At 37.4% G+C, this 14929-nt stretch overlaps 1 protein-coding gene across 1 annotated transcript; it reads right to left on the minus strand.

Annotated features, from left to right (window-relative positions):
- Nucleotides 1-942: 942 nt before the first annotated feature.
- On the minus strand, nt 943-4638 carry LOC121513931 (C-type lectin domain family 4 member M-like). The gene is made up of 4 exons (XM_041793959.1): nt 4498-4638; nt 3142-3207; nt 1799-2890; nt 943-1506 (listed from the first exon to the last, which is right to left on the minus strand). Exons 1-4 carry the CDS (start codon nt 4601-4603, stop codon nt 1127-1129), a joined length of 1644 nt encoding a protein of 547 aa, XP_041649893.1. The 5' UTR covers nt 4604-4638; the 3' UTR covers nt 943-1126.
- Nucleotides 4639-14929: the final 10291 nt, after the last annotated feature.

A 14929-nucleotide genomic window follows, 5' to 3' on the forward strand; every position in this document is an offset into this window, starting at 1 on the left:
TGAGCATTGTGAAAAAATATTGTTAATTGATCTAGATTGTCATTCTTTCCTGCATAAAAAATTATCAGAACTTTCTTGAGGAATCTAGCCAACCCATATCGACCTCACTCACAGTTTCATAAGGCCCTTGACTCTCCAGCTCCTCAGAAAGATGAAATTCCAAAACCCTCTGAAATAGACTTGATTTTCAAATTCATAAAGAGATGCTCAATTTAATGTAGGATTTGTGTTCAACTGTTCAAAAAGAGGATACACATTTGGAAAACACAGCTGTAAGCCTTGTGTTTACTTAAATTCATATCCATTTAATATTAGGGATTTTTCTGATGGGATTTTAAGGAAAAACAAATGGTATAAATAGTGGAACGATGTGATTTTAATCATTTTTACCACAGTATAACACTTAATTCAACTTAAATGACATAAATCAATTTTATTTTTATTGTGAGTCTCATCACTGCTAAAATTCACTTTGTTGTTCAATATTTGAGATTATTTTTAGTTTCCTGTTGGAATTATAAGAAATAACTGTGGCACCACCACTACTTACACAGTTCATGACTTTCCTCCAATAGAGGTCAAAATCTAAAGGCAACCTCACCAACTATGATGACCCTGATCCTGTCAGGAGACTCTAAAGCCATCTCAGATGATTCTGTGAGGTTAAATCTGTCTCTCATTTGAGGGGTGAGAACAATTTGACATGTTAAGCCTCAGTTGTTTTTAGCATGAGCTTAGATCTATGAAACATTGGTTCCTGATAGTTGTCTGTGTGAAGAAAACTCAGCATTATGTCAGTGTACGGGAGACAAACCTTTGTGTCTACCACCTAAATCTGCAGTATTTAGACAATCACATATAAGGGCAAATAAACAAACAAAAAATCAATGGATTACTCTTTTCTTTGTACTTTTATTGATTATTCCAAAATCAGTGGAGAAAAGTACTAAAGTTACAGTTTTGTGTGTTAAAGTGAATGCATTAAACATGTAAATAATGGTATAAAAAAGCTAGAAAAAACTGTGATGATGAGGAAGCCCATTTAATGTCATGTTTTATTTCAAAGAAAGATTTTCAGCAGGATGAGAGAGGGCCTGACTGATGCAACTCTGCTGCTCTCTGAACCTTACGCCTCACAAACCCATGCAAATTTGTCATGACAGTTGTTATCATTAAATTTCAACTGATCCAGTGGAATCTCTGCACAATCCTCATTACCGTTAGAATTATTGGGCTCTCCTGTTCTCCACAAACCTTCACCTGACTTTTCAGTCCCATCCACCCACATCCACCTGCCCTCTTGCATCCTGTCTGACAGACCGATCCAGGTAAACAGATCATATCTGCTGACAAAAACCACTTCATACAGGGTTTTTGGCATGGCCAGGTCCCCTCCTCTTCCTTGACAGTCTCTTCTGCTGTCTTCCCAGCTTTTTTCATATCCACTGGGAGAGAAGAAGTAGCACTTGTTGTTGAACAAGGTCCATCCCTGGTAGCAAGTTTTAGCTAGAAAGACAAAAAAGGAGAAAGTTGTGGCAATTTGAATCCAAGTGAGACTGATATAAATCTTTAATCTTGTACTTAATATGAGCTACAAAGCAAAAAAAACAAAACAAACAAACAAAAAAAAAACTCCACCTGCATGACTGAGCAAACACCAAGCTAAAGGACAACTATAGCTCAGAGATCGCACTTAGTTAAAGTTGTTGATATTGTCCCTTTATATCAGCATCCCCTACATTTACAGTAAAGGTTACATTCTTAAATTTTAGTCACTAAGGTAAGTAACATCTTTTACCTGTTGGCCTCAGTCTGAGCTGATAGACTTCCTGTTGAAGTGTGTTGTGATTTGAAGTCAAAGAGTTGTACTGACTCTGTAGAGCATCCATCCTTCTCACCAGGTTACTGGAATCAGTCTTCAGCTGGTCTCGCTCATTTCTTAAAGCGTTTCTCTCCCCTTGTAAGGTGTTTCTCTCATTCATCAAAGCATTCTTCTCATTTCTTAAAGCATCCCGCTCATCCCTCAGGGAATTTCTGTCTTTTGTCAGGCTGGCTGATTGGTCCTGAAGACGGTCACGCTCCACTGTAAGAGCATCTCGTTCTTCTCTCAAAGCGTTTCTGTCTTTTGTCAGGTTGCTGGATTGAATCTTCAGCTGATCTCTCTCATCTTTCAGAGCAACTTTCTCAACTTTCAGAGCATCACGTTCACCTCTCAGAGCTTCTTTCTCTTCCTGAAGAGTGTCTCTATCTTTAGTCAGCGTGCTGATGTCAGTCTTCAGTTGATCTTGCTCATCTATCAGAGCTTCTCGCTGATCTTTAAGTGTATTTCTTTCCCGAGTCAGGTTGCTGGAGTATGCCTTCACTTGATTGAGTTCATCTTGTAGAGTGTCTCTCAATGTGACTCTATCTTCTGTCAGATTGTAAAATAGAATCTTAAGATGGTCTCGCTCATCTGTCAGAGTTTCCCGTTGATCTTTCAGAATGTCTCTTTCTTGTGTCAGGTTGCTGGAATATGCCTTCAGTCGATCTAGTTCATCTTCTAGAGCATCTAGATTACCTCTCAAAGTGTCTCTGTCTTCGGTCAAGTTCTGGGATAGAATTTTAAGATGGTCTCGCTGGTCTCTGAGAGCATCTCGTTCGTCTCTTAGAGCTTTTTGTTCATTTCTTAGAGTGTCTCTTTCTTCAGCCAGGTTGGTGGAGTACATCTTCAGTTGGTCTTGCTCTATTTTGAAAACATCTCGCTCATCTTTTAGAGCTTCTTTCTGAGTTGTCAGATTACTGGAGTAAGTCTGTAGTTGGTCACGTTCATCTCTGAGAGCTTCCTTGTCTGCTGTCAAGTTGTGGATCAGGTCTTCATACTTGGTGTCCCAACGAATGATAGCAATAAAATCTGGAATACAAAATAGATAAAAGTAAATAAATCTAATCTAATCTTGAGTTAATAAAGAAAAAGCATCAAACATGTTTTGTCTTTAACTGTAACTAAAGAAAGTAACTAGGGGACTGTTTCAAACAGATGAAACCAAACATAAGAAATGATTTTCCTCTTTAAGCTCTTCACATGATCATTATAAGATTGTAATTATACATCTAGGACAATCTGTGTTCATATGTCCATAGTTGATAGATGACAGTACTCACTGTAAGCCATAAAGGTCACAGCCAGCAGAAGTGCCAGACAGACTGCAGCAGCTCTAATCCAGCATCCTTAAGAACAAAAAGTCATTTAATTAATACCACAAAAATTTCATGACAATGCATTAATTTACTGAAATTATTGATAAGTGTGAAGTCCCATCTGTCCTTGTCCTCCATATAGTACTATACCTAAGTACACTTTTTAGTATCTGCACTTTTCTTGAAATTAACTTTGGGGGAAACTTCTGACTTTTACTACACTGCATTAGAAAGACATATACCCTATTTTTGACTACTCCACATTTCTGTGATACCTCTCCTCTCACAACCTCTGGATAGCCGTAGCTGGAGGCATATATTTATGGGTTGTCCATATGTCTGGCTATTACTGTAAAGGTGTTGCTTTGAAGGATTTTCATTAATCATTGCACCAATGTCCACTCTGACTCAAAGATAAACTGATTTGATTTTTAAGGCCAAAGGTCATACCTTGCTATTCAACTTGATATCTCAGCAATGCTTTTAGGATTTTCTTCAAACTATGCATAAATACCCACTCTTACTCAAAGATAAACTGAATAGATTTTAGAGGGTGTAGGGTCTTGTGAATGCAAAATCTCAAGAATGAATTTAGGGAATTCTTCAAACTTTGCAAAAAAATGTCCACTGTGACTCATCAATGAACTGCTTTGTTTTGGAAAGTTTTAAGTCCTTGGGGCTCATGTTCACCCCTTGCTGCTAAGATTTTTAGCAATCAAACTATCACAAAAACCAGCCCAGCCCTTCCTCTTGTCCCACCAATATACTCTCACTCTCCAGCTGTACCTTGTATATAACCGTCAGGTGGTAGTTCTGGTCCTTTTCCTAAAATCAGATCTAAATTACAATAAAATGTTTGTGTAGTTCTGCATTTGGTTGTCAGGGATTTGTTTCTATACCATTTCAGTTCCATGATTAAGGATTAAGAATAAGTTGCACAACTGCTAGTTGACATTTCACAGATCATTAGGTATTTTTTCCTATTACTATTTATTTTGTTCTCGAAATGCAAATCTGTAGATGTGAAAAGTGCAAATAATGTTTCAATTTCTCAGATAGCAGAACAAACACTCATTTATTCTTGACTGCACTCATGCAAGGAAGTATAATACACAAAGACATTCTTAAAGAGTAATTTGAACAGTCATTTTTCAGAGCATTCAGAGCTGGAAATGAACTGGAACTTTCATTGGTGTTACAGTAACTTTCGAACAGGTGTATCAAGACTTTAACTTAAGTGACTTGGTTGTGTGTTTCATCCATCATTATATACAGTATGTACATCTACAGAGTATAATGTATAAAGATGTGTTTTCTTACCTACACGTTGAGATCGCCTCCTTCTCCTTGGTCCGTCATCAATAGTCATTCTATATTGAGTAACCCCACCAACTTCCTCTGGTTTTTCATCCGGTATCGCAGACATCTGTCTGGCGTCCTGTTGGTGTCTGTCACCTTCAAGTCCTCACAGAGTTTTCAAAAGTTGTATGCAACAGTTTTATATAGGGATCAGTAATAAGCTGACTCTACAGTAACTGGAAGGCATTTAAGGTTAGAGAAAAGTGACCTGTTAGTAGGAAGTCAATTATTCTTGGAAAGCAGAGTTCTGAAATTGAGTTTTGGAGAATATGAGAGGCATTTCAGTTTATTTTCATGTCCCATTTCTTTCTGCAAACAAACTGCTTATAACAGTGTTAATTTTGATGTATCATCTAAATGTAAGAACTGTATGCCCGTTGATCTCAAACAGCAGAAATGCTTATTTAACTGTCTTTTTTCTGCTGTGTGGACACTAAATTCGGATTTTTAATATCATATATTTTAATCCTCTTCTCTCTCCTCCCTCATCTCTCTCTATCCTTTTTGATTTAAGCTGTGCTTCTTTCATGTGTAGTTTAATGGATTGTCATTACCATGTCCCATAATATCTTTCTTTATTTCTTGTTGCAGAGTTGGTGAGAACACATTATGAGACCATCAAATCCTGAGTGACACTCAATGATACACTATATTGCCAAAAGTATTCACTCACGCATCCAAATAATTGAAATCAGGTGTTCCAATCACTTTCATGTCCACAGGTGTATAAAATCAAGCACCTAGGCATGCAGACTGTTTCTACAAACATTTGTGAAAGATTGGATCGCTCTCAGGAGTTCAGTGAATTCCAGCGTGGTACTGTGATAGGATGTCACCTGTGCAACAAGTCCAGTCATGAAATTTCCTCGCTCCTAAATATTCCACAGTCAACTGTCAGTGGTATTATAACAAAGTAGAAGCGATTGGGAACGACAGCAACTCAGCCACGAAGTGGTAGGCCACGTAAAATGACGGAGCGGGGTCAGCGAATGCTGAGGCGCATAGTGTGCAGAGGTCACCAACTTTCTGCAGAGTCAATCACTACAGACCTCCACACTTCATGTGGCCTTCAGATTAGCTCAGGAACAGTGCGTAGAGAGCTTCATGGAATGGGTTTCCATGGCCGAGCAGCTGGGTCCAAGCCATACATCACCAGGTGCAATGCAAAGTGTCGGATGCAGTGGTGTAAAGCACGCCGCCACTGAACTCTAGAGCAGTGGAGACATGTTCTCTGGAGTGACGAATCCGGTGATCTGATGGACGAGTCTGGGTTTGGCGGTTGCCAGAATGGTACTTGTCTGACTGCACTGTGCCAAGTGTAAAGTCTGGTGGAGGGGGGATTATGGTGTGGGGTTGTTGTTTTTTTCAGGAGCTGGGCTTGGCCCTTTAGTTCCAGTGAAAGGAACTCTGAATGCTTCAACATACCAAGAGATTTTGGACAATTCCATGCTCCCAACTTTGTGGGAACAGTTCAGGAATGGCCCCTTCCAGTTCCAACATGACTGTGCACCAGTACACAAAGCAAGGTCCACAAAGACATGGATGAGAGAGTCTGGTGTGGATGAACTTGACTGGCCTGCACAGAGTCTTGACCTCAACCCGATAGAACACCTTTGGGATGAATTGGAGTGGAGACTGTGAGCCAGGCCTTCTTGTCCAACATCAGTGTGTGACCTGACAAGTGTGCTTCTGGAAGAATGGTAAAAAATTCCCATAAACACACTCCTAATCCTTGTGGAAAGTCTTCCAAGAGATGAATTTTTTATAGCTGCAAAGGGTGGACCGACGTCATATTAAACCCATGGATTAAGAATGGTATGTCACTTAAATTCATATATGAGTCAAGCCAAGTGAGCAAATACTTTTAGCAATGTAGTGTATTTTCAATAACAGGCATCAGCAAAAGTCGGATTAAATAGATCTGAAGCATTATATACAGTCGCTAGAAAAAGTATGTGAACCCTTTGAGATTTCTTTGATTTCTGCATAAATTGGTCATCAAATGTGTTCTGATCTTTGTCAAAGTCACAACAATAGACAAACACAGTCTGCTTAAACTAATACTGCACAAAAAATGATATGTTTTCATGTTTTTATTGAACAAAACATGTAATCATTCACAGTGCAGGGTGGTGTTTTCTCCTGTAATTATTAAAACATTTTCTTTGATTTTTTTTTTTTTTATTCCTTCTGCTGCTTCTACTCAATTTATCTGTGCCACCCTTTTTTAATTACTTACCTGTTTTATCTCTTTTTATCTTTTAAAAACCTTCTTATCTGTTTTAGCCCTAATGGTGTGATGTCTTCACATTTTGATTGGTGTCTATTTTTTAAAACCATATCATATCATATTGTCTTTTCCTATAGATTTAAGTGATTTTCAATTTTAACTGCCTTTCAAGATCTCCTGTGTCATTTCCATCCCTTTCAGTTGTGTTTATATTTGTTAACTTTTGTGCTTTAGCTTGTTCCTAATGTAGTGTTTGACTGTAAAGCCCTTGTTTGTTTGGTTGGATTGTTAATATTTATCTTATCAATCCCTGAGTTCTTTGCTTTGCCGTGTCTGTCAAAGCATGGTAAATATGCGTTTGTAAAGGTGCTATACAAATAGATTTATTAGTATTATTATTATCTTGTGTTGCATTAGGTTAGATATTTATGAATGTTGTCTTAGTAAGAATAAGGATTTGCGCTGATATTGGTGTATGTAAGTTTTAATTAAGATTTTTAATTGACAAATACACAAAGATCTATATGCATGTGTCCCAGATGTGTTCTAACTTTTTAATGAGAAATTGATCTCTTTGGATGAAAACAGTTTTAAAACCAGGTAAAACCTCATATTTCCTATTTCTTTAACATGTTCATGACATCCTCAGGATGAGTGATTGATATTAAAACCGACTCAGCAACATTAATTATTTGCACTAAAAAGGGAACTGAAACATCAAGTGTTGGGGAAAACTTTTGGCAAACGAAGCTTGTTTTGAGTTTGAAAATCTTTGTTCTTATTTTAAAGGTTAAGATCAATTTGACATGGTATAGCACAGATACTGTTACTTTGGGTTTAGAATAATTGAAATATTGCCTTTATTATTGAAAAGGCTCTGGGCCCACTCAAGTACAGTGTGATTGGTACGTAACAATGTTAACTATGAAAGACCATGTTAATTCTGATGACTAAAACTCTGTCTAAAATCGTTTGTCAACTACCTTTATCTATGAGTAAGCCTTGACTAAGACTAGTAAGAAATAGATCTTTGGTGATAAAAACAATGAGAAGTAAGTCAAGTCTTCTTTAAGAAGACTAAAATGTAAGTCAAATAATGGCAATGTTTTCATCAGTGTATTTTAAACCAATGAAAGCACTGATAGCTACAATCTGGCTGATTAAGTCAGTTCAAAGAGAAGAAACACCAAAACTAAAGACCAAAATATAAGGACTTTTTATTAACTAAAACTAGACTAAAATGTTTTTGAGTTTTGGTAGACTAAAAGTAGACAAAAACTTCAAAGGTTACAAATGACTAAAATAGTCTTTTTTAATCCAAAGATAAAGACTAAAACTACATTTAAATCAGGTGCCAAAATTAATGCTGTTTTAAGATTTGTTGCTGTTATTTCTCTGTACATAGAAAATGCTTGCTAACGTTGGTAGGATCCTACTAAGCTGTGATAAATCTGGCTTAAATCTGCCATATTTTAATAACTTTAAAAAAGCAGGCAAAGCGTTATTCTGTTATTCATGCTTTTATTGGTCACTTTGGAATCTCTAGAAACTCATAGAGGAAATTCTACGTGGTTGTTTATTACACTACTAAATCGTGGTAAAAGCAGAGTAAGGATTATAAAACTATTGTGATTATTTGGCATAACTCATTCAGTGTCATCTTTTAAAGAAGGATACTTAACAGGATGAGTATGACTGACGTCACTTTAAGCCTCACACACCCATGCAAATCCTGTATCACAAGAGGCATCGTTACATTTCACTTTGTCACATGCAACCTTCGCACAGTCCTCATCATCAAACGTATCATTTGGCTCTCCTGATTTCCAGAACCCGTACCCTACCAGTTCAGTCCCATCCACCCACATCCACCTGCCCTCTTGGAGCCTGTCCAACAGACCGATCCAGGAATAGGCGTTACGTCTGCTGATGAAATTAAACTCAGCTTGTGTTTTTGGCATGGCCAGGTCCCCTCCTCTTCCTTGACAGTCTTGCCTGCTGTCTCCCCAGCTTTTCCCATGTCCACTGGGAGAGAAGAAGTAGCACTTGTTGTTGAACAAGCTCCATCCTTGCAGGCAAGTTTTAGCTATAAAGAGAAAAAAGAAGTGAGTTCTGGTAGTTAAAATCTAAATGAGACCAATATACAGCTTTGATTTTTTATTACAACTTAAAACGAGTTCAAGGGTTTTCATTTCCTGAAGAACATGATAGAGAGCCCAGGTCATGACAGATCAAAAGAAACTTTTTATATAGGACTTGGAAGATGCTTAAACATGATAATGGATTTTATCCAACCAGCAGTCTTGTATTTGATACTGTACCTTTATTATCAACATTTTTTAAATGCATGTGAATTAGATTCTTAACAAATTTCAGTTTCTTGGGAAACTTAACCTGTTGGTCTCATTCTCATCTGATCGACTTCCTGTTGAAATGCATTGCGACTTGCAACCACAGAGTTGTATTGACTCTGCAGGGCTTCCATCCTTCTCATCAGATGACCGGAATCAGTCTTCAGCTGGTCTCGCTCATTTCTTAAAGCATCCCGCTCATCTTTCAGAGTATTTCTGTCTTTTGTCAGGTTGCTGGATTGAATCTTCAGCTGATCCCTCTCATCTTTCAGGGCATCACATTCATCTCTCAGCGCTTCCTTTTCATTTTGTAGAGCTTCTTGTTGGCCTCTAAATGTGTTTCTTTCTCGAGTCAGGTTGCTGAAGTATGCCTTCAGTTGATGTAGTTCATCTTGTAGAGCATTTCGATTACTTTTTAAAGTGTCTCTGTCTTCTGTCAGGTTGTGAGACAGGACCTTTAGATGATCTCGCTCATCTGTTAGAGAATCTCATTCTATAGACAGGTTTCTAGTGTAAGTCTTCAGCTGATCTTCATTTATTAGAGCGTCCTGACCTCTCAGAGTGTCCCTGTCTGTTGTCTGATTACAAATCAAACTTCTGTACTTGTCCCAACAACTGGTACCAATGAAATCTGGAAAAAAGGATTCAATGAAAAGCATAAAAATTAAACATACCATCATTTAGTCTGCAACTAAATCCTATCAGATGGGGTTTAAAATTGTTGAAACTAAGAGTTAGAAAGGAGTGCCTCTGAAAGCATTCTAAACCATAATAAACTCTACAGATTGTGTCATACAGCTGGGATATTTTGTTTTCATAGTTGATAAATGACTGTACTCACAGTGGAGCACAAAGGTCACAGCCAGCAGAAGTGCCAGACAAACTGCAGCAGCTCCAATCCACCATCCTTAAGAACAAATAAGCCAAAAAGCAATGAAAATGTATACTAATCCTACAAAGATTGATTTGATCTGTTCCATCTGTGTCACTACTTACTCAAAATGTTTTATAAATAACCATTTTAAACCATGTTATGCCTGCATGCTGCACGCTCCATGTACAGAGGATGTTGTCACTGAAGCAGATGGCCAGGGTCTTTATAGCCTGTGGCTCTTTTCCCGCATCAAGCTCTCTCCTCAGTTTCCATATTTCTTGGCTTTTTATGCCTTTATCTATAGAGGAGGACGTGCATGGAGTTGGGCATAGAAGAGTGGACAAGAGACATGCGGGAAAGGGGCCGCAGCCCAGACTTGAACTCATTGCATACATGGGGTGCCACATAACCACTAGGCCATCTGCGCCCCACTCTGACCACTCCTCTATCTCTATATAATGGCATTAAAGCCTTGTGTATTCTCACCTACACGCTGAGATGGCCTTCCATTTCTTGGCCCATCATCAACAGTCATCATATACCAAGAATCTCCTCCAACCTCCTCTGATTCATCGCCAGGTGTCACATTTGTGGTTTGCATCTGTCAGTGTAAAATCCACATAGAGTTCTTGAGTTTCATTTGATTTTTTATAGAGATCATTAATTAGCTGACATCACAGAAAAATCTGAGGTCATTTAAAGTCGGAGAAAAACGGCCTAGTGGGACAGACTCTTTTGGGAAGCAGAGCTCAGAGACTAAAGAGGTTAAATCCTCTTTCATTTCTTGTTTTAATTATGCATACATGCAGAACATACCTAAGCCCCAGCAATGATGGCATGACCATATCTTTTTAACTTTGTCTTCACAAAGCCTCGCAGCAGTGAAACAGGAACAATTATTTCTATCAATATGGGAAAAGAGGAACCATATCTGTTCCCAGAACAAAAATAAGTCCAGATCTCTGGGTTACCTTGGGTAAATCTTTGAATTATTTGACAACTTGTCATTTCTTCATAGCAGATTAAAACACAACTTAACTTTCTTTGGGAGCATAAGTTAAAATATACTATTTCTAAAGCAATTCATTTGTTTCCCTTCTTTTCCACAATAACCATGTCCTGTTTTTATAACCATTAACTAACTGGTACTTACTCCATTGCAGTATAAGACATCTTTTCTTCCATTAACAATTTGTGGGAAATTTTTTTTTACAATTTTACTCGTAAAAACAATGCAGTAACAAATATTGGTAAATCATTAATTATTCTGTTTTTTTTTTTTTTTTTCAAAGTAGCCTATTTGTTAGTGATTCTAAAGTACTGCTTGTCTTTTATATGCCACCATTAAGCAGGACTCCCAGACAGTAAAGGGTCAGGAACAAGGCCTGAGGTGGTTTTTGATGAGCTTAACTCCAGTTTTTGTCAGTATGGCTGATTTATGGTCTGGACAACCTCAGAGAGCATGCCCAAGACTAAACCTTAGCTGCTTAACAGTAATCTTTAAATACCAGAAGACTCAGACCACTACTATGAGTGGACCTGGATACATTTTATAACCCAAAAATCAACTGTCTGTATTTTGTTTTTCTTGTGTCCATTATTCATCTCAATTTTATCAAAATGCACCCTTTTATTTGCAGTAGAAGGAGAACAATCCAGAAGATACTCACAGGGTGTCATGATTGAATTTGTCCACTAGGTGGTGGTCTATGCTTTAAAACTCTGTATGGTCTCTACACAGCCCTGACTTAGTACAGGATGTTCTGCCTGTTTTCAATTATAAATTATTTTTGATATACAGCAGAAAAGAAGAGACCATCATTGTTTTGATTTGCTGGCCTGCTCGATGTCCACAGATTGTTAAAAAAGATTGAAGTTGCTATGCATCTTTGGTGTTAGCTCCAGGTCTGATCAAAAAGGAAAATTGCTCAGTGTCATGTTGTATGCAGCATGACTTTCAATTCTACGTCTGGCTTGATGTATACCCTCCATCATTATCAGTTTGGTATGATAAATTATTATCAGTCCTTCTGTATGAGAAGTTATCAAATATATTACAAGGAACCCTTGATGAATATATAAAATAGTGGTCACCCCTTAATGTGTTTCTCGATAATGAGTGGTCAGCAATCACATGCATTGGAGTGGCCTGAGCTCAATATACTCAATCATTTGTTTGTTATTTTGTATATTCACTCACTGACTCATTGTCCTCCTTATTGTATTATTGTATTTTGTCACTTGTCTTCTGTGTTATGTGTTATTTGTCCTATGTTATTTTGAATGTCAAAAATTTAAATAAAAAGTAAAAAAAAAAAAAAAAAAAGATTCAAGTTGCTGTAGAATAGATCACGCTCTCATTCAGCCAATGACCAGATATACTCTGTTAATCATCAGGAAGGGTTGAATAAATTTTTGTGATCAAATAGTGGTGCCACACAAATTTCCAGCATCTCAAATGTGAATGTAATTTTGTTTTTAGACGCTTTTCTCAGTAAAAGAAGACATCACAAGAAGTCACCATGATGTCCTACTTTTTATGACTGTTTTTTTTTACCAACACTTCAGGCTAAAAACTACTGAACAACAATTTAATCATATCTCAAATGGGCTACTTTGAGTAGCTCATCAAAAGTTACTGCAAGGTCAATGACAGAAGACCTTACTGGCTTCAAGACCTGACATGAACAAGACTTGTTACATAAAGTATTTTTAAATTAAATCAGACATTTCAGCGTGAATTGTCTACATATTTACCCATTAATCAGGACAATATGACACCAAAGTGCAAGACTTAAGAGTAGGCCTATGTGGCAGGGGCAAAGGCTGAACTGGAATTGAGCTGTTCTCTGGCTATGTGCTTCTGAATGCCGTGTGGCACCTGTAAAACCAAAACATTCATCATTTCACATGTTGACAGAAAATTCAGACTTCTTCTTTTTGTCATTTAGTTATTTTTTATTCAGTAAATGATGATGTTTGAATTGTAATGATGCACAATACTTCTCCAAAAATGTATTTAAATTAATGAACTGATTTTTAAAACAATTTTTAAAGTACAAGTACACCCAAAAGCTACTCAAGTACAGGTACATGAGTAAATGTAATTGCTCCTCACCCCTAAAGGAACAATATATAATACAGAAGGAAAATGTCTTACGTAAATATTCTTTTATTATCATGCATATGACGTTTCCTCAGGTGTTAGAAAAATGCTATAAGAGTTCTGGTAGGGCTACAGTCCAGACGTTCATGTGTGAGTCAGTGAGTGTTAAACATCCACAGACGGACTGTATTTCTTCACTAAATAAACTGTCTGTGTGTGAATCACTGCGAGTGGTGGAGCACAATAAGAGCAAACACACACATCTGTGTTTCCTAAACGACTTTATCTGCACTTACATGATGACTACCTATGACACCATACCGCGTAAAAGCTGACTTATCAGTTCATGGGGATCACTTCTGTGTATGTGTTGCATTGTTTTCTATATGTATGATGACCTCTCTTCCTTTACTCTTGGCTTTTGCGCTTTTTACTCCCACTTACATCCTGTCTCTCTGTCTTTCTTCATCTTTAAGAACTGACACTTTGTCTGTCATTTACATGCGTCATTGTCATCATCTTCTCTTCCTCTTTCCATGTCACAGGAACGAGATTATCAGCTGAATTCAATGTATAACAGAGGAAGAGCTGCTCGAGTGACGTTTTTATACCATGATTAATGCTTTATTCATTTTGATGTGACAGTGAAATAATTTTTTGTCTACTATAAGGTCATCTAAAGTCTACATTCCCATATAAATGTTGTCAATATGATCATTTTGTCTTTCCTTTTCATTTCAAACCAAGCTTGCAAATACTAAGTAGCTATCCATTCAGCATATCCTGTTGATTAGACACCACAAAAGGGACTGGATGTGACATGTAGGACTACAGAAATACTACATTTCCCTCTGAAAGTCACTAAATAAAGAGACAGTTATTGAGAACTTTTGAAAGGAGGACATCAACACAGCTAAGCCTACTGAGCTCACTGAAAATTATAGAAGAATCCTACAGCTGATCTATGGATGCTGCCATCTTGCAGAGGATGACCTTACTGCCATGGCATCTCAGCATCTGCTGCTGCCTGCTGACTGTGACAGCAGCAGAGATAGATGGATTACTAAATATGATCTTTACACCAGCTCCCCATATGTTTATGATTTTTAGCCTTTTACCTGCAGTAGATCTTCGGGCAGGGGTCTTCTTGTAGTTTTTGTATTCATTCTTTTGTAACTACAGGACAGAGTCCATGACAAGTTTCCCATCAGGGAAAATACAGTATATCTTATTTACTATCCTGTCTTCTGACCATTATTTCTGACATTATAGCCATATTCAAGAAAATAAGTTTGGGATGGATTTATGACCAGAACATTCATAAATCTACCTTATTCACTGTTGTTGCTCTGTTTGTTATCTTTCTAAATCTTCCTCTATCCCTTTAAAATCCACAGATTCAGCAGATGGCTGTTCAAGGTGAGTCTGGTTCTGCTCGAGGTTTCTGGCTGTGAAACAGTAGCTTTTCCTCATCACTGTAACCTGCTAAATGTTGCTTTGAGCTGTACTCATAATAGATTAAAAGATCTCAATAAACGATATAACAGAATATGGTCCACTCTCAACCTGCCCTCTTTGTAATGTGTCTTGAAATAACATCCGCATTAGAGAAATAAAGATTGATTGATTGATTTCAATCTTTTACTATACCTAACGTTAATAATAGAAATACCCTTGAAACACAACATGGACTTGCTACTATTGTCTTGGACTTGATATTCATTGGGAATGTTTATTTCCTTATGAAAAGATGGCAGTAGACGCCTGCCTTCAATGTGTTCTTCATCATGGAACCTCAGCTGCTTTAGGCAATGATTTCTCCTGTTTTGGTT

Source organism: Cheilinus undulatus, linkage group 8, assembly GCF_018320785.1.
Source record: "Cheilinus undulatus linkage group 8, ASM1832078v1, whole genome shotgun sequence".
In the NCBI taxonomy this organism is placed as follows: domain Eukaryota; kingdom Metazoa; phylum Chordata; class Actinopteri; order Labriformes; family Labridae; genus Cheilinus; species Cheilinus undulatus.